Consider the following 21,971-nt stretch of genomic DNA (forward strand, 5'->3'; position numbering starts at 1 on the left):
ATGGATGTTGTGAACATGTGCTGTATGACATGTTTTAGTCTACCACGAGGTGTCACCAAAGTCAGTGTCTGTTTTAAATCATACCAGTGAACCAAAGACTGTGAAGGGGGCTCCTAGTTTGGACAACCAGGAAAAAAGCTGTGCATCAATCCATCCATGGAATGTCATTTATCTCAATCTGGGTGGTGGAGGCACGAGTCTAAGCAGAGGCACCCAGCCCTCCCTCTCCCTCCACCTCTCCTTGGGGAACACCAGTATGTTCTCAAGCCAGCTGAGATATGTAAAGCTTCCAGTATGTCCATCAGAGTGTGCATGTTACATATAAAGTGCTTGTATGAATGTGTGTGAGTTGTCTTTGTGTGTCACTGGTTTTGTTTAGTTTGCACTCTTAGCTTCTTCAAATGCACAGGAAGCACGGCAGCATATAAATTTAAAGTCACATATTTAGGGGTTTTTTTTCTGAGTGTCTGACACTGTGCCCACTGTGTGTGCAGATGATGGTTGAAGCTGAAGTGATTTACCTGCTCAGCTTTTAGAAGAAAAAAAAAAAACACAGAAGCAGAATTTGCCCTTTCCAAGAACCACCACTAAACACCTGAACTTCCAGGCAAGTTTGTGCAATTGTATCATGAGTGTTCATACAGGAAGCTGCACAAACGCACTACAGTCGCTGAGGGAGAGAGAGAGAGCGATGTGTCATTAACACTGATTTCAATATCAATTTATTTATTCATTGCCAAATCACAACAATAGTCACCACAAGGCACTGCAGCCCTCTGCTTACTCAGAGAGAGGTTTAAATCAGAGCTAGAATAAGTGACAGTATGGGCTAGATGTACTAACACATTGCAAACTTTGTGAAACAAAAAAACACAAAAAAGTAATGTCAGTATTTACTAAAAATCAACAAAACTCAAAATGAATCAACAAAATGTCTTCAACATACCGTGGCTTCAGTTGCAAGAATTGCTCAGTCCATGTAATGGAGTTCACAGCTCTGACAGTGTGTGAGATATAGATCACAAAAACGCATACGTGCATATGTTGTGCCCTCAAACTGGAGATGAATGAAGATACTTACATGCAGCTCTCGACTTCTGTATAGAGTGTCAGCTACAATAGACACAACCAAACCCGTATTCTCTCTGCAATGATAAACTCTGTCTCAGAACCACAGTTTCCAAACAAAGTTACTGTTATTTTCTGCATTAGCTGATGAGAAGACTTCAGGCAGTGCACAACATGAACTGTGACATAAGATAAATACATCTAATTAACTCACATATTTTAGCTGACACTGCCTTTCCACAGTAATTAAATAATACTTTAGTTCTGTATGTCTTTCAGTAGTTAACTTAAATATACAGACAGTGGCAGAAAAAACATCATTCAACATGGTGGGACAGTATTAAAAGCTAGCTTACACAGCTGAAACAGTCCACCATTCACCTCTTCCCTTACAATGAACAATGATGATGGAGTAAAAAAGTTTGTAGAGTTTTGTGCATGGCAGTTACCTTAAACAGGGGAAATAGTGAGGGGAGATGAATGACTACATTCCTGTGTACTGTAGTCCCAACCAAAGACAGTACCAATGGATCTACACACAGTCAACCCAGGCACAATTCTCACCACTCCCTTTTCATTCCTACTGCATATTCCATACAGCAACACATTCAAAACAACAATTAAGTCAATCAAAAAATATAAGGAATAAAAATGTACAACCCTGAAAGGAATCAAATTTCGGATCCACCACACGCCAAACATTCCCCCACGAAATCAGCAAACCCATTTTTTTTTCAATCACACATTTCCCATCATCAAAACATGATGTCCAATTGTTACTTCTTACAGTCCTACATTGGACTCTGTCAGTTACTGAAGTTTGTCTCCATTATAATGATTCTCTGCTAGACTGCCACTGTAGGCCTATATTTAACGTACACGTTCCATATTAATTTACTTCATTTTCTGTTTACAATTACAATGCTGCACCTGTCCTGCTAGAAAATTATCTTAAATTACCATCTCTTATTTTTTGACCGTGCTTGAAATTGCATTGCCTTTGGCAGACTGAGTATGTCATATTGAATTGACTGCATCTGTGTTTAGAAAACCAACGACCGAACTAACCACACCTGTAAGCAGTAATTTGTGGATTTTGCTCCCATTTTTGCCTCAATTAATAACTCTTGCAGAAAAAATTCAAAAACGTTTAACACTAGAATGCTAAAATAATCGAATCAGGCCCCAAAACTACAGAAAAACACACACCGGTACCAGAATTTAATGATATCTAAAGATTCAAAGCGTTGCATTTTTAGAATAATGAAACCAAAACTGAGCATCCCAGTATCGATCAAGGCCCGTCTGCAGTGTACTCTAAACCTGATTGTGCTGATGGTGGTGGAGGCTTTGCTACAGGTGGTACCGGACTCCTCATCAGTGTTTATTCACTCATAGCTGGATGTTTGATCTCTTTTATTTAACATTAAGCTGTGTTTTTTTCTTCTTTTGGGTGGTTTGTGCAGCTGTGGCTTAATGCTGCTTCTGTTTCTTAATGTGAATATATAGTATGAGTGAAGATGAGACTAAAATGACTTTAAGCTTTTAAAACTCAACTAAATATATTTTTAAATTATGTTTTTAAAGCAGCTACAGGTACTCTGATTGCAATCTGATTACACTGCACATTAAGCCTGATTGCTGACATATTGTTGCTGACATACTCAAATCAGTCTCAGTGGGTTGACCGACAACCTGATCCACCAAAAGGTACCATAGGCTCTACTATAAACTGTGTCTGGATTGGAGTCTGCTTGCACAGAACCAGAAGTGTATTGCTATGTGTTTAATTAGCGCATCCATCACGCACACACATGGCCGTGCACGTTTGAGGTGTGATTTCCGCCTCTCTTTAACTTTGATGCCATCTCTCTCCTTCACCTGCTCTCTGGTGAATGTTGCGTATATGGGGTAAGACTGTCAATCTAATGCACTTGATCTTTCTGAGTCCCACTAATAGCAGCCTCTTTGAAAGAGACTTGCATACAACCAATCTGCGAAAAAAAGAAACCGCGCAAAAGTGATCTGTGATGTTGCAGAGCTGTCACTCGCTCCCTCACAGTCTCTCACTGTGTGCTTATTTCTGAGCCGCTAATCCACTCAAGTCAGGTAATCATTAAGATGTACTGACTGCATCTTTGCATGGAAATCAGTGCACCGTTAATAGATCAACAAAATAATTTTCCACTTGCATGGGTGCAATTTTGCAAATGCATCGTAACACTGACATCTCGGCCTAATCTGGCCCTTGATATCATGATGACAGCTTTGATCGCTTGTTATTACGTTTCTTGCAGGAAATACTCTAACAGTAGAAACTGAATTTCAACCAGTTCAACTAACTGAATATTTTATTTCCTCTCCTAATTTTCCAGCTCATCCTACCCAGATCGGTTTATAACGTCACAATATTTTGAATCATCATCTGTGTACATCCTCCCAAAACTATACTGAAATATTTAAAATCTATAAAAAACAAGACATTTGCCTTTACTGATAAAGCTTTACATTCTTTAAAGACTTGGAAAGCTGCCCTGCATTCTTTGAGTTATACGTGAAATTGCTCTGAAACGTCTCTGTTGTGGCTGTAAGAGATCCATCATCTGTGAGTAAAAGTGGGATTGGCTCATATTAGAAATGATTAAACTGGGAGACATTAAAGCAAATCTAAGGATATGTATCCACTAACGGTAGAAATAACAAAACCCTCAAATTTCCCACGTGTGGGACTAATAAAGGTTATCTTATCTTATCTTATCTTTAAAGAAAAAAGGTTTGTAACATTTAATTGAGACATTTAAATTTTACTAAATACTCATTAAAACAACGTAATGTTCATAAACTGCTACAAAAAGTTTTTATTTAATACACTGTATTCAGGGCAGATCCACCTTGGGGTCTGATGCTATCTGGGTAACTAATATCTCGATCCATCAGTAAACTGCGTGTGATCTATTTCTTCAAATTTTGAACTTTAGTTTCCGTGTCCTACATTTTATTCCTGTTTTGTTACAGCTAAATAATTTAGATGTAAACATCAAATGTAAAATTTAGATTTCAGCCTATGTATTTACATTCTGCCCGACACCGATTGTGAAAAATGAAGGGGCCCTGCAGTGAAATGTAGAGTTGATCCTCCGAGTGTGCGCCTGTAGACTCAGCCTATAACCACCTGTTGAAGGTAACATGCTAACATATGGAGCACCACAAGAGCCACGTGCATCAAGTAAGGACTTTTTTTGCTTAAATAATGAATTGTACAATAAGTTATGCATTTGTAAATTCATTTACAGATTCATTTATTTATTATTTTACTTATTCAAACGTTAATAAAGTTATTTATTATTTAATAATTGAATTTAAAATAAAAACACTATTTTTCGGTGTGTGTGGCTCTGTGGTCCTCCATAGATGAGGTCTTTATTTCAGAAACATGAGTTCCTGCTATGTCTTCTATTTAGTGTTTTCCCTTTATTTAGCTACATCATCAACTACAACAGCTGCAGGATCAGGAGTGCTGTCTTCCAATGGTGCAGGTTCATTGGCGCTCAGTTGTTGTAGGCTTTGTCCTGAACAGTCTCTCCCTGCAAGAAAAATGATTCATGTATTAACTTTCAACAGAGCAGCTGTGTACGGCATATGTGTGGATCTTTTTCCAATGGATCTCAACAGCGTAAAGGGTTGACACAGAGCAGAGACATCTGTGCCTGTGCTTAATTTCGTGTTCTGAGTTTCAATGGAGGAAAAGTGGTCTTCATGAAGTTATAGTTTGAGGTTATTTTACACCCTGAAATGTTTCTCTCTCACAAACTTTGTGTTGTAGCTTTCATTGGTAACTGCTTCAGAAGGTGAGCTAAAATTAAGAGATTGATACTAATTTTCCACAGCGGTTTAAACCTGGTGCATTCTCTCAAAGAGGTTGCAAATTAAAGGAAGAAAAAAGCAAAATAAGTATGTACTCAGTTGTCCAGTTGTTGCTGCCAGTCACTAGTGTCAAATCGGTTGCAAAGAAATATATGGTGCCACACAAAAAAAATCCTTGTGATTGCATGAAAAACACCAACTTGTCTGCAAGCATTGCAAATGTGTTTTTTTTTTTTACTTTAAATGGAAACTGTCAGTTTCCAGTTTGTGTCAAACTTTACACACTTTCATTAAAACTCGAAGAGTATTTGGGTAGTATTTGCAGATAAGTGGACGTCTTTCTTGCAAACTACAGGCAAGTGCAGCAACCTTATGGTGTAGCACTCTCTTTTTCATAGCAAATGCAAGCAACCACTCACCAGCCAATCAAGTAATAACACATTTTTACCCAGCAACCAGAGTTTGCTAAGGGGTCAGAGTCACTTTGTCATTTTCTAATGATGTATATAGTCATACATTTTACTCAGTACTGCTGTTACTGATCCTCCGCACAGTATTTGATGTAACCAATTTTTAAACATTTAATTACATAATTAATAATTACAAAGGAAAAGGAGCAAAATTCAAAAGTTTACAGACTTTTCCTTTTTCGGCAGCCAATGGTGGCTCCTGCTCCGAGTATTACTGCAAGTATTACCGGTACTCCAAGAACAGCTCCCAAAGGCAGACTCCAGCCTTCATCTGTAAATCAGGAACAAGACACAGTTACAACAGTCAGTTGTGTTACTTTACCTACAACTTCAACACAAAATTAATCCTTAGTGCAAAAATCATCTAAATCTAAACAGCACTGTAAACTGAACTTTAGGTTAACTGCTCATGGGAATCTGTATGAATGAAACACAGAAATCTTCCACGAACTGATGGGAATTGATGTGCATCTTGAATTCTCTTGCATGAAAATGGTAACGTTGTAAGCTACTGTAATTCAAATCAGGATTGTTGGGGGCCACACTTTTTTCAAAAAGTTACTTTAAGAACTTCTCTGGTTTGAAGAGATTAGTGTTAATATAATTATGAATTCATTCACTCAAATTGTATCTATAAAAGATTTGCTACTACTAAGTCTGCAATGGAGAATTAGGTTATTTTCTAGGCTTGTCAAGGCTTTTGGCTCGATGACATGAAATTACAGGGAAACAGACCTACAATTGATGTTATTCTGGGATGAGATGTATGTAATTCCGGCAGTTTCAAATTTCACAGTGCGTTTTTAAATTTACAGCAAAATTACATATATATATATAAAAAAAAATTTGTCTGTGTTTAAGATGAACTGTGACTTAAGACTTAGAGTTCTGCCTCAGGAGTTGAACCTCAAGTTATTCTATGTTTTTGTCATTGTTGGTTGATTAATAAACACAGTGGTTTACATATCTATTTCAAACCTATGGATATGGATTCTGAATTTATTTGAAAAGTCAACTTCAGGCTGAAAAGCAAAAATGATCCTTGGAGTACCTGTAATTACGTCTTTAATTACACTCAATGTCTCCTTTGAAGTCGGGTTGTAAACGCTGCATGTAACTTTCTGTGATCCTCTGATGTTGGCAGTACTGGTAACTCTGTAGGTGCCGTCATCTTCCTTGTAGATCTCAAGGGTCTGGACATCAGGTGGTTCAAGTGTACGTTCATGTCCCTCGTGGTCCACGGAGATCCATGATAGCTCTGGTTCAGGAAAGCCCCCCTTTGTTGCACACATAGCCATCATATCTATGGTGTTGACCACGATATTTGGCATCTCAAAACGAGCTGGAAATGAGTCAGAGATTTTTCACATGTATAAATGTTAGAATTTTCATACAAATTTTAAGAAATCAGAGATCATTATTGTACAAATTAACAAAAACATAAACTAGTCACTAGTTTTATCCCTCAATCATCACTCAACTCAGTGAATAAATACATGCAGCACTCGAAATGATCATCACGAGCCACCTGTTTTATTATTCTTAAGATATGTGCCTGAACACTGCCTGAAGGGTTTCATCTTTTCAATCCCATTGGACATACAGTTTGCATTTCACATATTTAACAAATACTGATATTTGCATCCATGTTAATTAAGGTGAACTATACCTGCTACATGAACAGTGGTTTGGCAGAGCGTCCTGCTTTCTGGTATGTAAGCAACTTCGATGCTGAGCTGATCGTCTTTCAGCATCAGCGGATTGATGACAAGGGAGAAGTTGCCAGAGGCCAGTTGATCGCGGAAAATTGCAGTCCTGTTTTTAAATGACTCACTTTGGTGTTGAAATTCCTCTTGTCCTTTTGAAAAAACATGAAGAACGCTGGAATTACTTTGCCAGTATATGGAGGTTTGCTCAGGAATGAACTTTTCGCTGAGGTTGTGATGGCACTGAAGGACCAGCGGTGCCCCTCTGGTTCCATTTGTTTCTGATGAAACTGGCACCAAGAACCAGAACAGCAGACCTGCAGGGAAACAGAGAAACATCCAGCTAAAAAAAAAAAATCAACATTCCAGACAGTAGAGCTCTGAATCTCGTAAAATACTTTCTGACCTGTGGAACGTAGTACTTTATTGTACTTTATACAGTAAATTGAGACTAAAAGAAGTCCATTTAGATTCACTCAATTCAGACGTCATAACCTGAAGACTTGTTTAAGCCTAACTAATCAGCTGGTAAAATGGAAAAAAAATGCAAGTTATAATGCAATAAAAGTTACGTCCAAATGGGACTGGTGGACTGGAGCTGCTCCGTTTACTCAGGCAGGGCAAGGTAATCTGCCAGTAGCCCTTGGTCAAATCCAACATCAAGAAAAAGTGAGCAGTGCCTAACTGGTCAGGGAGCTTGTTGACCCAGGGCATGGAATAAGTGTCAAACTGTGAAACTTGATTCACCTTAGGGTAGTCAACACAAAACTATATAGAGCCATCTTTCTTCACAAAAAGAACTATGGGGCTACACCACGTTGCTTTACTCCCATTTTTAGCATTTCAGCCAATTCCCTCTGAACAATTTGCCACTTATGCTCAAGTAACCAATAGGGTGTGTATCAAAATAGTGCTCATAAGACTATCATTAGACTCGCAGATATCGGAGTCATTATTTGGTCATGAGACTAGTATAGCTGAGCAGGGTGGAGAACAAATCTGCAAAACACCGCTACTCTGCTACTCTGCTCTCTGGGGCTGTGTGAGATGGTTGCCACAATGGCGGGAGGCAGGAATCGTGGAATTATGCACCGCCAGCCCCAACTCATCTCTCACCGTCACCAGGCTCACCAGAGAAGCGGTTTCAGCCTCTCTTCATGCTTTTAAGAGTTTGAGGTGATATATTTGTGTGGCTCCTCCCCTGTCTGACAGTATGATGTTATAGTCAACGCCACCACGTGACCACAACGAGACCTTACCAATTGGCAAGTAACTTTGAGCTAAAAGAAAGGAATAATACAAGCACTTTGTGGCGATCCCAACTGCATTTATCCTCGTGAATGAACTTATGAATCATGGGCTTTTAAGTCTTGTTCAGTGTCTACCACCCGTCAGTCTGAGGGTGGTAGACACTGGTCCAAACAGATTTAATGCCCAATAATTCATACAGCTCCTTTAGTGTGCAAGACATGAACCATGTACCCTGGTCAGTCAGTATATCTTTCAGGATGAAGAATGGGAGATGACCTGAAACAGTGCTTGTGCAACACTCTTTGCAGAAACGGTGCGCAGCCTCACTGCTTTGGGATATCAGATTACGTGATCCACCAGAACTAATACAAAGCGATATCTTTGTGAGGACTCTGGTAAAATGGCCTGATGAGGTCAACACCAAAGACTTTAAATGGGACCTACATTAATGGTAATAGGCACAAAGAAGCTTTTGCAATCACAGGCTGGTTAACCAGCTGGTAGCGGAGTGGGCCTACTTGTAGACCCACTCTATGAACGGTTTGAGCACGATGTGGTTGAGCAGCCGAGCCTCACCCTACGCAGCTGCCAACTGTGCAGTTTTCCAGCTCCCCTGCTCTGCCCTTCAGCCAGTTTATTTTAAGCTTTAATTCAACCAGATTATTCTTTTCCTCAGTAGGAAAACAGTTCCAGTGAGCTAAACTGCACAATACCTTAGACTTCACACAATGGAGCTAACTGCTAGACCACGTCACCTTTTGTTTTTTTTAACCCTCCACATGCACACACAGTTAGATGCATAGAGCAACCTTCAGGTTCAGGATCTCACTTCCAAGGCAACACTTCAACTTTTAGGCTGACAAATGACAGCCACTATTTTGTTGGCTTACGTGGTCATCAGACAAAAAGAGTTCTCCCACGACACTCGAACTACTTTCACGTCTCACGCAACATTTTTATCGCTGAATGTAACAACTAACAAGACAGCTGATGAGATTAGTAAATAATGATATTATAAACTGGATTAATAGAAAGAGCAGATTTCATAAGCACAAAGGTCACCATGCTAAAAGAAGTACATATACGCACACTTTGCTTCACATACATTTTTGCAGTGTCTTGAAGGCATATAACAAATTTTCAGACATACCAAACAAGATAAGATAAGATAAGATAAGATAGAACTTTATTAATCCCTCGGGTGGGTTCCTCTGGGAAATTCGACTACGTGGAGAAACAACTCATTTCCATTTATAGTAAAAGGAACGTCCTTTTGTCAGCAGCAGGATGATATGTACAGAATGACGAAACAGGAAGGAAGCGTTTGAGCATGTGCAAATGTAGTTTCAACTACATAAGGGAAAAAAATGTTAAAAAACAGAAAAACATTTTCTTTTATTAATTAATTACTTATTAATTAATTTTATTTTTTGGCTCTCATTCTCGTTATGACTGAAGGATACTGTAAATGATACCTGTATGTGTTAATAATGTAGATGATTTTCTCCATACTGCTCCACAGGTCACTCAAAATAAAATATTAAAGCAGATAAATCAAAACATGCTTCAATTCTGGGCTCATGTCTTATTTTGACTTTTTTGTTTCACTGACAGTAGCCTGAAAAGCAGACAATAAATACCTGAATTAAAAAATAAATAAATAAATGCTCTTATGATTAACACAGTATAAAGAATAAAAGTATCCCAATTAGATGAATATTATATATTTTTTATATATGGTTTATAGATAGAAAAAATTAAGGTTTTAGGAAGAGAATCAAGCTCACTTCTTATGGAGAAAAAAAATGAAACTATGTGGTTCAAATGACCAACATAAATGCAATAAAAATATTTTTAAAGGATACCCAGGACCAGAATGACCCCCCCCTACCTGATGATTGGAGTTTGAAGCCGAAAAAATTAGATGAAATATTCCTTGAAGACCCTGACAAGAGAATAGATAGCTCCCGTGCAGACTTCTGAATATGTGTGAATATGTTGCTTTCTGTAAGAAAGAATCAGACCCACACTGCGTAAACAACCGCAGCCCTCGCTGTCTGAAAGGCAGAGCCGCAGACTGCGCAAGAGGGGCGTCTGCAGCTTCGTGATGTAAATCTGGACCCAATCCAAAGTGCATTAATACTCTGCAGCATTTAGGTCTACATTACAGAATACAAAACGTTAGTCTTGTGTCTTCTGCTTGTTATTTAGCTTCACTTCCTTTTGAGTTATGTTACATCGCTTTTGTACCCACTGCTACCTTTCGCCTCATTATCTTCAAAGCCTAAATTGTCTGACAAAGCCTGTCCCGTGAGGATTTTATGCTGAGAAGACTGAAATTTGGCTCACATTATGCACCACTATGTGGTGCAACTTGGTCCCTCAATAGCAAACAAATCAGGACCTACTTACTGTAGCTTGCAGTGGCAGATATCATGTAGTCCAGGGCTGGAAAAGTACAAAAACCTAGCCTAGCACCCAGTCTATCTAAGGTGGAGCTGTGGCTCTATATGCTCATTCATGAATTGAAAAGGAAGCTCATAAATGATTAAAAACAAAAAGCTTTACAAGAATGCTTCATTTAACAGACCCACTGCTCTGCATTTGGATAGACTGTTGTGTTGTGACATTGTTTGTGTTTCTGTTCTCTAAACTGTGTAATACTTCTTCAATTCAAAGTAAAACATAACCAGTGGGTCACATCAGGGGGACAGCAATCAAAACTTTAATCAGTTCCCCAATTTATTTTATTTTTTTTACTGTTTAAAAAGAGTTTGGTGGTTTTTCTGAGTAAAAGCCTCTACACACAAGAAACATAAAATCTGTGCAAATATATCGTCCACTAAAAATATTTTATGACTCACCTATTCTTGATGCAACCCAACACGAAATTACGTAGGAGGAATTTGCAACGTTAATTTTTTGAAGTTAAGCTAAATTTTTCCAGTGTTTCGGTTGCATGCAAACACATCTAACCAATCACATCATTGTCTGGTGGTGACACAGTTAAAGTGTTGAACATGGTGTTACATTTGATTGTTGTTGTGTCACAATCGGCTCTTGAAATTATTTCTCTGCCTCCTCAAGTATGGTCTCATTTCTCTGCTAACAAGAGTTCAACTGGCCCCACTGACATCCAGAAATATGCGCAAAAGCAATCGCAATAAAGCTTCAGCTCCTGGATCCCAACATGAAGTTCTGCATGCTGCTCCTTTCTCTTGAGAATGAGAGGAACAAAGAATTTCTGTTTGTTCCTTTTTTGGTTTAGTAAAATCAGGACTAGCTCATCATTGCTTGATGTCAACTCCTTTTTTTCATAGTGTGTTATTTGAGGATGAATTTTCTGCAAACACGTTCAGTGTGTATTTAGGTTACACAGCATGTTTGGATCCGTAAAATTCAGAATTACGTGACATTTTTATGAAACACTTCTGGTGTGTAAAGCCTTAGCAGGACAAAATCAGCTGTTTAGTAAATTCTGAAATTAGCTGCATTCTGCTTACATTATTAGAAAACTACTTAAATCAAGCTGTCTGACTGGTTCTTAATTACTTCTGAGATATCATTGCCATTTTATAATCAGTTACAAAGTTTTCCTTTTTGATGACTATGCCTGAGGAAACAAAGAGGAAAAAATTGAACTGCTTTCACTTCAACAAACTGAGTCTGCTTTATGTCCCAGACAGAAAGTCAGCAAGAATACATCTGTGGCAGAAAACAAAAACAAAAAAGGATCCATGGACCACAAACCTACTGTGCTTCACCAATATTTCTGGTAACTAACAACTGCAGCCAGCAGACAGTTGCAAAAAGGAGAATATATGTGCTGACGGTGATTCGTTCTTGTAATACAGGCTTGAGAAATAAAGTTTACATTTTGGCATCATCATAAAGCAACACTGCTGACTTTCTTTGCTTTGCTGCCATGGTTTCTGGCTGCAAAACAAAGACAACTGAAGTACAAGTGCATTGTGGGTAAAATATAAAGGCTCCTATCCCCCTAAATACTCTGATGGCTGCTCAGAAACAATCAATTTAACACAAGGATCTTGCCGCGATTGCTAACCTGCCAATGATGTGCTTCCAAGGCCCTAATATGACCTAAAATAGTATTATATAACATACTATATATTAATATTAGTAGTTTCCATAACAGTAGTATACTATTTCACTTTGATTTTTATCATGATTAGTTATGATGATGGTGCAGGATGAAGATGTTCATATCTGACTGAAACACAAACAACAAACCAAAAACATCCCGTGAAGCTGACACTGACGCGTGGTTGTAAGCCAATCAAGTGCCAGCAGCTAAATCCATTTCGTCATATAGACATGATCAAAACAACCTGCTGATGTTCAAACTGAGCATTAGAATGGGGAGAAAAGGTGATTTATGTTAATTTTATGAACATGTCATGGTTGTTGCCAGGCAGAAACTGACAATCTACTATCATTTTCCAACACAAACATCTCTTGGGTTGTAAGAGAGCAAATATTCAATGAGTGGCAACAGTAACTCAAATGACCAACCACGATTACAACCAAGGGAATGCAGAAGAGTATGTCCAAATGCAAATGCAGAATCTTGATGCTGATGGGATACAGCAGCAGGCGATAAAGCCAGGTGACACTCCTGTCAGCTAAGAACGGGAAACTGAGAGTACAGTTCACACAGGTTCAGTAAAACTAAACAACAGATGACTGGAAAAACAATATCTGGTCTGATGAGTTTCAATTTGTGCTGCAACATTCAGATGGTCAAGTCAGACTTTGATGTAGACAACATAAAAACGCAGACCCATTCTGCCTTTATCAGCGGTTCCTGCTAGTGGTGGACAAGTAATGGGGTGGGGAATATTTTCTTGGCACACCTTCAGCCCATTAGCACCAAATGAGCTTTAAACACTCCGCCTACCCTGAGTATTGTTGCTGATCATGTCCATCCCTTTCCATGGCTGCCCCAAACAAGATAACACCGCGAGTTAACGAACAAAAGATTCACATCATGGATGCAGTGCACACATTTGGTGCAATTGTGTGATGCTATCATGTATAATATCATATGAACTGAAATCTTTGACGAATATTTCCAGTATTTTGTTTAATGAAGAATTAAATTCTTAATGAAAAATGAGGTTCACACCGGACCTAGCAAGGTGTACCTAATAAAGTGGGCAGTGTGTGTACGGTGATTGAAGATACAAAAACAATGGAAACCAAAGATACTACCACAGAAAGCAGTGTAAATTAAACTGCCTGTATCAGATCAACAAGAAGATTACTGAACACAGAGCAAGCGAACAGACTGAGAAGAAGGCAAAACATGATCAAAGTGAAGATCAAAGGAGCTAAACGTAAGAGAGACAAAACAACTTCAAAATCAATGAAGAAAAAAAGAGCAAATAGAGCAACAGGAAGTTGTGTGATTTTTTTTGATGCAACAGTTTTTCTATTTTGTCTAACCATGAGATATCCATTTGAGAATCTTACCTTTCGGCCCCTGTTGGTTTTCACACACACTGTTTCTATGTTAGGCGGGCAATGGAAAAACTGTCAGGTATCATCGTTGGATCTGTAAACACACGTGAGTCATGTTCTTCCTTTTCTATCATATTAAACTGATTTCATATCTGCATCTAATGGCAGGTGGTTCTCAATATTAAGGAAGTCATCTGAACGTCTTTGTCTGACAGAGAGTGGAAGCTTGTCGTGCAGAGCTGAACAGAGAATATCAGCTCACTCTTCTGTTTTATTTTCTAGCTCTCGATGTCGGAAAGGCTCAGATTATTGAGTCTCCTTAGAGTACACTTGGTTTAATATTCTGCTTTAATACTCTGACACGTTACCCAACTCTCACTTCCTCTTCAATGGCAACCAAAGCACGTAGGCTTTATGTAGTCACAGGGCACTGATAATGCAGATATTAGCTGCTCTCCGCAGCCGAGCTTTACTTCGGTATTATGAAGACTTTATTACTAGTCATTCTGGGGGGAAAGGCCCGATGAAGACTGTCGAGTCAAAAGAAGGCATCTTGTTAGTCTCCATTGCACATGACCTCATTTTTAGTGTCCGTGCTCACTAACACGTGTTTTACTCGCTGCTCTTTGACAAAAGGCTCACAAAAATGTTGATCCTATTTGTACTTTTTTTCAGTCTCACGATCGGTAAGCTATCACCTTTTTATAAGACCATTTTCATTCAAAGCTGTGTGCGTGTTTGTGTACATGATGGAACTGTACCGTTTGGCTTATCTGAGAAGAAATTCATTTTAAAGATAAGAGTACTTGGTATTAGACTGTCACAGGATTTGAGGAAGTAGCAATCATTAACAGTTGTCTATTTTATTTTATTTTTTCCAGTTTCAGTGGGTAATGCAACACTGGTGTATGTTAACACCACTATCACCGACTCAGCAGTCCTCGAATGTAGTATACAAAATAAAAATATCACGGACTGGAGTAATGTTCGTTTTTATTGGCAAGATAACAGGGATTTTGTGTTGTATTCCTATAATGAAGGAAGAAAGATGGCTGAGCATGTAAATGACTACTATAAACACAGAGTCACAGCCTTCCCTCAGGACATAATTAGAGGAAATATCAGCATCATAATCAAAAACCTGACTCTTGAAGATAACGAAAGGACTTTCTGGGCTTTTGCGACAGTCTTGGACGGCAGCGTGATGAAGAAATACCACCTGGAACACACACAGATCTGCCAAGTAACTTTACAGATCGGTGGTAAGAAAGGTTTTCAGTCTTTTTCACAAAAATAAGAAAGAGAAGTTATATTGTCATATAAATAAGCACCTACAGTCAGTGGAGATGACATTGATTTTATGCTATTGTGGTTAATGTAGAATGTGTAGTTTCCTCCTTTCAGGCACTGCCAACAGTGACAATGCTAATATTTGCATTTAGTGATTGTAATGATTATTTATCGGTAATCAAGTGACAGCTAGGTTCAAATCATTTTGGACAAAGACACAGTTTGTGTATTTTTGCTCTGTGCACAACCACAGTGGGTTTTAAATCAAACAGTCAAGATGTGCTTGAAGTGCACAAGCTATTCAGGAATTATACATATTCACCTCATCCAGTCGAAGGACTGATGAGGTTATGTCATTCTGAAGAATCTGGCATGAAGAATCGCTACTCCTGTTAGAGTAATATTCACTTTCTTTATTCAAAAAATTTTAGAAAGATGGAAATGGTCTTCTGTCCCCTTCTCTCCTCAGTTCCTTATCAGAATCCCAGGCTAGATGTTAATATGAAAACAATGACTGCAGTGTGCACTACCCAAGGAGGATTTCCTGCCCCTGAGATACAATGGGTCCTCCTCTATACCAGCTCTCATCAATCAGTAGAGTCGAGGAACATCCAAACTACAACGATGCAGAATTATCACGACCGCCTTTACAGCTCCCGCAGCACTCTACTAATCCCTGCAGGTCCTCACGAGGCCGTGAGCTGTCTCATCCACAACCCGACTTTGAACACGACAAAGAGGGCCACCGACACTTTCAGCAAAGGTATGTTTGGCGCCATCCAGTGGACTGAGAAAAGTTAAACTGGAGATAGAGGGGATCTCACTAATTTCACATGTAATCTACATGCCAGTACAGTCACTCGAGGTTGCACAACATAATATTTGTGGTAGTGGTTTTTATTTTATAGAATTTAATAAAATGGACAGTAAAAACCATATATCAATTTTTTTAGCGGTCAGATATTTTGTATTTTCCAACTCTGATCACTTTTTCTGTTTAATAATTAAATGCAAAAGAATTTGATGAATGAAAGAATGAATAATTATCACATCAATGTCAAAACACTTTTCTTCCAGTGGAAGTAGCGGAGGTGCTTTGAAGCCAGAACTATGAGTCCACTTATTGTAGCTCATTATTCTCTTCCAGTGTTAAAGCTTGGCCATCTTTCAACTTGCATGACAATGACTGTTCATTTAAAAGTATTTGAGGTGTATCAAAAAGAATAATTTTAATTCAAAAGGCTATATTTTTTGCATCCCAAACGTATAAATGTGTCCCCCTTCACAGACACAGAAAACCTGTCCCCTTGATGTTACACCCTGTGTAACGCCCATTTTAATCTATTTGGTGCTGAAAACAAATTACAAACAAACTATTAAGAGAGGAGGGAGTTTGCAGCTGTTATGAAGCTGAGCGGTTTCATAATCACCACTTTTGTTTTTGCAAACTAGACATGGTGAGCTCATATGCAGAAAGCTGTTAGCCACAAATAAGAACAAAAACAGCAGTTATTTCAACATCTCTGTCATCAGGATGTGAAACAGTAGGACCTCAAAACACTGAGTAACCTTTAAAGTTTCTGAGCTCTACTATGTAGCTGTCATGGCAAGAATACTTATCATGATAAAATAAATGCATTTGTAGTTGCTGTTTGCCCAAAATTATAACTCATAATCAAAACAACGCTGGTATGAATCAGTCCAGAAAAATTACTAGCGCAAATCAAAGCATCTAAAGCGCATTTTTAACAAGTTTGAATTATTAAATTATTAAAATTTGGAAACCACAAAAGGGTCCTCCAATATTCACTCACAAATTCAGGATATCAACCATTTTCTGCAGTTTTGCATTATCAGTGTTGCTTTTTGTCATATTTATTTTGTATTCTTTTTGTATCTGTTCACTTCATCTCCGGTCTCAGACTGAAGTAGAACAACAATGATCTGTTCTCGTGCAGAGGAAATGTCAAATTACGTGTCAAACGCCCTCCCCACAGCTCAGAGCTTGAAGCAGAAAGTCACATTCAGTTTGAGACAGATTTCATCTTCAATTTACGAGCAGTCCCACCGACTGAGACTCATTTACTCAGTCCTGTAATACTGACTTAAACTCTCATGTGACAGTTTTACCTCCTGTAGTTTATTCCTGGAAAAAGAGGCTTTTAAAGCTGATGTGGCTATTTCTGTTCTGACTCAGGTCACGAACATTTTAAAACCAGTATAGAGGTATGTGCAGCGATAAGAATCAGTCTAAGGCACAGGTGTCAAAAGATCTAGTCCCCAGGCATGAATTGGCCTGGCAAAGGTTCCAAAACTGTCCTGCAGAATGGCTTTGGAAAATGTGAAGGAAGGGAAAAAAATTTAACTGTAGTTTTATAGGTTTTACAGTTTTCCCTGCAGATAAAGACCCCCTCACAGCCATTCAAGTACTTAACAAGTAGTTATATGACAGAAAGGTTCCTGTTTTTCATTGTCTTCTGTAGAAATTTCAGTTAAGTTAATAAAAATTCCATGTTTTATAAATACAGGAAAGTATAGGAGGTGAACTACCAGAATTTTCTCTGTAATTTACACATTTATCATGTAGAAAGACTGAGATGTGCTGTTGAAATTGCAAGGTTTTATCTTATATTAGGCTCCCACTCTCACGTGACTTAAAACCAATAGAAAAATATTTGAACTTTTTTTTTGTCCATTCAACGCTGCCAGGTTGCCCCTCAGACTGACCAGGAGCTCAGTGATACCCTGGTCCAAATCTGGGAAGCAATCCCCCAGGATATACAGTAAACCATCATCCAGTTATGAGCATGCCCTGATGTTGTCAAGCAAGCACGTTGGCCACGCCCACACAAGCTACTAATTGCCATTTTGAGTTGCTGTAATTAAATTTAAGGAAAATGTAAATATAGCACTTTTCTACTCTTCTGAGCACTCAAAGCGCTTTATACAACTTGTGCATTCACCCATGCACACTTTTTAAGTGCTTTCTTCCTAACATTCATATTCCAATGGATGCATCGGAGAGCAATTTGGGGTTAGTATCTTGCCCAATATTTGGCATGCAGACTAGCCAGGAATCGAACCACCAACCTTCCGATCTGCTCTACCGCCTGAGCTACAGTCACCCCAATCAAGCCTGTCGTATAATTTTGTTTTCACGCTGGTTTTTGTGGTGTTCTTAAATTCAGCCCTCTGTAGGTACCCAGTCACATCAGTAAAGAATGTGTGTTTTCAAAGTGTTCCTAATTTTTACAGCAGTGCAGAATAGCTTACATGTTGGTGTGTCTCTGTCTGCAGGTGCTGGAGTGACGAGCTCCCCTGAATGTCTGATATCTGCTGCTGTGTTTCTTCTAACAGCTCTACACTGGCTGTGATTCACAGCAAAGGTTTTTTCTCTTTAGGATCTATCATGTTAAACAGGTGATGTTTTAGGCTATTTACAGCATTTTCGATACAGAAACATAGATGAAGGACATTCCCACATCTTTGCATATGTAACAGCCTAAAGGAAACAACTACTGTGCTTTATTGCTTTTCCAATTTTCATACAAGACTTACAGCTACATTAATCTGTCTGTTTCAGCCACCTGACATAGACTGATCCACCCATCCATGTTCTGCTGTTGGTACCAGGGTCTGGTTTTGGTAATGGACTACTCCAGAGGAGTGATTTTACCTCATGCTGAAAATACTTCGTGCCATGGAGACACTTCTACTATCCATAATTCAAACTTACTAGTTTAATTCTTTTGCATGTTTCACCCTACCTTTGCATCATTATAATCTCCTCCTGGCTGTCTCTTCAGCAGTAAGTAGAGAAAAAGAAGGGCAATCACAGGGCAAACCACTGTGGCAATTTTTAAATGTTAATACTCTTTGTAATTTATTTTTCTTGACTTACTTGTTTTGTACTTCATTTGGTAGTGAAAGGTGTTCAGAGTTGGTTGGTTGGTGCTAGTGTGGGTTTCATAGAGTCCTCCTGTGTGCCAACAATCTTTTTTTATACTTTAGTCTTATTATTTATTCTTTTAGTCTATTGAAAGACAGTTAAAAGGAAATTATATTTCTAGTAAAATCAGGAAAGTGCTTTCCAGAAAGTTTGTTTTAAAACTCAGAAGAAGTTCCAGACAGTGTTAAAGTGGGATTGCCAGGTGGGAAATGACTCATTCAACATTTAGTCAAAAAATTATGTGTACTGTGAATTACAGTTGTCTTTCTGGACAGGCTGAGAACTGTGCTCTAGCTACATTTAGCTAAGAAGATGTTACGAGGGCTATTGGGGCCGCTTTCCAACCCCCAGCCTGCATGACACCAGTAAAGAAATACAGAATAACAGTAATATCGAATACATTAGCTTACCTTTAAACTGACGACTGAAACCTTTGAAACCAACTGTGAGCATCTGCTTCGTATCAGTCCAACATCCATCACTGTGAACTTTGATTTGCTGAAAGACACTTGACAACAAATTAAACAAACAAATCAATAAACATAAACATAGATTATGAACCTCAAATGTTCTGGAAATAAACATTTATAAAACACATCTACAGTCATTTGTCCCTTTTTTAATACCAATCCTTGTTATAAAACAAACACAAGCATATCAGTGGATAGTTTGACACAGAAATATAGCAAAGGTTAATCTCACACATACACTGTATGTGTTTCCTATGATTAAAGTATATCCCGTATGTGTGGTATATATTCTGGGGACATGCATTTCTGTGCCAGCCACCAAGCCAGTGTTTAGCTTAGCTAACTGTACGGTGCACCAGTTAGCACTGAAAACTGAAAGAAAGCTTAAAAAGATTTCCAAACTTCAGTTAGCATGTTTAGAAAATACAAGCAACACAGTTCCCCACATAATAGTTCATAGTACAGCTGTACAAATTCTCTCTTCATACCTGAAAAGAGGATAAATGAGAGAAAATGGTGGGATAGCTTTCCTTTCAACATCTTCAGTATGGTGGCAAGAGCTCCCCCTAAAGACCTCTACAGGCATAACTAATCAATCACAAACACCATTTCTCAAAATGGGCAAAAGTAGATCATTGTGCCAGGTTGTATCCCAGCAAACAAGGAAATTTTCCCAAAACATTTAATGTACCACTCGAGGTGACAATCTGCAGCCCTGGCGTAGGAGTGTCAGGGAAATTCGTTTTTAGTAAAAATAACAGTTCAGAGGATGATGTTCTGCAACCCTCAGTTTAACTTTAGGCCATCCTCAGTGGAGGCTGCTCCCCTTTTCCCTCTCACAGCAGCAGCGCCCACTGTCACTGCTCCTATGGGAAGTTTTAACTGGGAGTACTACAAGTTTACCAAGACTACTATTAGACACTCACACCTTAAAACGTGGTTTCACAAGTCTCTGAATGCTGTACAAGCAGTTTCCAATGTCTTATCAACAATTTCTTAGCTTTATTTACCCACCCTCTATTGCAGTGGCAACAGACATGGCTTCCCAGCAGAAGCAACTTGTCAACAGTGATCCCATCGTCACTGTCCACTTCCATACGTCTAATTATTAATAATATCACAAAGCATTTGAGATTGATAATAGAAATTATTAAAAGTGACTGTCTCTATGTGCTATCTCTGTGACAGACTGGTGACCTGTCCAGGGTGTACCCCACCTCTCGCCCTATGTTACCTGGGATAGGCTCCAAATCCAACCCTCCCACAACCCTGAGAAATCTAAAAGTCAAGTTTAAGAGAATCAACATGTAGATATTTTCTTTTCATTGAAGATTTGTATATTTTAGAGAACTGAATAATATTATTAATCATGATAATTGCTGCAGAGGTAAAGAGATGTTTTTATTACTCTTACAGGAGACAATTCTTACAGAACCAAAAGTTTTGTTTGAGTGGAGTTAAAGGAATTAAACAAACATAAAATCCTGAAGTATGAAAATCTACGCAAATAAAGAAACAAACACACATGCGCGTTTGTGAAGCCACCGTGTGTCCACCAGATGTCGCCAGAGGTTGTGTTATGTGTTGCACACCGTCGGGGATTTTTGTTTTTTTCAGCATTGCCATGCGACAGACTTCCAAGTGCCAACATCATCCCTGCATCTACTGCGCCTGCGCACGACGATCCCATTCTTGTCCTGCAGGCAGCATTCCGGGTGGAGAGAGTGAGAGAAAGAGAGGCGGACACAGGAGAGATTTAAGGCCGAAGTGAGGATATTTACCCGGGGAGACACGGGCTGGCTGTGAGGACGAGCTGCGGAGGTTATGGTGAGTAGAAGAAAGGGTGATGAAGCTGCTCCGTTTCGGCTCCTGCTCAGGTTTTCTCTTCTTTGTGCCGCCCCGGCTGTGGACTGACGTTTCATTGAAAGGTTGCTAGGAGGGCTAGCTGCAGCTTTTATTCCTATACACACCCCTGTCTGGCTCTCAGACCGAGGCCGGCCTGCTGTTTTATGGGGGGGAAGAAGGAAAAAGAGGTTCACGGTCAGCTGGGGCGGAGGAACACGGGCTCGGGGAAGGGGCGGGGGAGCGGGCTTTGGCTGGGAGCTGTCAGGGCTGCAAGGCTAGCAGGGGCTCAGCTAACGTTTGCACAAAAGCAAAGCTGTGTGTGTGTGTGTGTGTGTGTGTGTGTGTGTGTGTGTGTGTGTGTGTGTGTGAGAGTGTGTGTGTGTGAGAGTGTGTGTGTGTGTGTGAGAGTGAAATGAGTGGCCTGTTAAAAGTGGTAAATAGTCATGTTAGCATTGAAACAGTAAACAGGTGCGAAGACAGACGAATGAGCTTGTTCTATTGAATGGATGGATTATTAATAACAGCCCCCACCTGACCCCCTCATTGTCAGCAGTTTTTATAAAAAATAACTTTGGTG

At 39.1% G+C, this 21,971-nt stretch overlaps 3 protein-coding genes across 6 annotated transcripts in view; 2 read left to right on the top strand and 1 right to left on the bottom strand.

Annotated features, from left to right (window-relative positions):
• Positions 1-741: 741 nt before the first annotated feature.
• On the bottom strand, positions 742-21,512 carry LOC147311870 (CD276 antigen homolog). 4 transcript variants are annotated; one of them, XM_086266744.1, is made up of 6 exons: positions 21,075-21,512; positions 19,490-19,587; positions 7,072-7,425; positions 6,454-6,744; positions 5,572-5,673; positions 742-4,652 (listed from the first exon to the last, which is right to left on the bottom strand). In XM_086266744.1, the coding sequence occupies exons 1-6, from the start codon at positions 21,173-21,175 to the stop codon at positions 4,540-4,542; spliced, it is 1,059 nt and encodes a 352-aa protein (XP_086122870.1). In that variant the 5' UTR covers positions 21,176-21,512; the 3' UTR covers positions 742-4,539. The 4 variants fall into 4 exon arrangements, with proteins under 4 accessions (XP_086122870.1, XP_086122872.1, XP_086122873.1 ...); XM_086266746.1 differs by lacking the exon at positions 21,075-21,512 and adding an exon at positions 20,038-20,248; XM_086266747.1 differs by lacking the exon at positions 21,075-21,512 and adding an exon at positions 19,788-19,878.
• Positions 14,278-19,636, top strand: LOC147311871 (CD276 antigen homolog). The gene is made up of 5 exons (XM_086266749.1): positions 14,278-14,526; positions 14,722-15,102; positions 15,600-15,893; positions 18,428-18,550; positions 18,714-19,636. The coding sequence occupies exons 1-4, from the start codon at positions 14,487-14,489 to the stop codon at positions 18,502-18,504; spliced, it is 792 nt and encodes a 263-aa protein (XP_086122875.1). The 5' UTR covers positions 14,278-14,486; the 3' UTR covers positions 18,505-18,550; positions 18,714-19,636.
• clasp1a (cytoplasmic linker associated protein 1a) overlaps positions 21,233-21,971 on the top strand; it is a 98,139-nt gene continuing 97,400 nt past the window's right edge. Inside the window, exon 1 of the mRNA XM_086266743.1 lies at positions 21,233-21,376. The gene's annotated coding sequence lies outside the window, so the exon portion shown is untranslated. The remainder of the gene's footprint in view (positions 21,377-21,971) is intronic.

This window comes from Aulonocara sp. 'chitande type north' Nkhata Bay, linkage group LG16, assembly GCF_057382095.1.
Source record: "Aulonocara sp. 'chitande type north' Nkhata Bay isolate Kocher_YH1m ecotype deep benthic linkage group LG16, A_spYH_male_GT1.1, whole genome shotgun sequence".
In the NCBI taxonomy this organism is placed as follows: domain Eukaryota; kingdom Metazoa; phylum Chordata; class Actinopteri; order Cichliformes; family Cichlidae; genus Aulonocara; species Aulonocara sp. 'chitande type north' Nkhata Bay.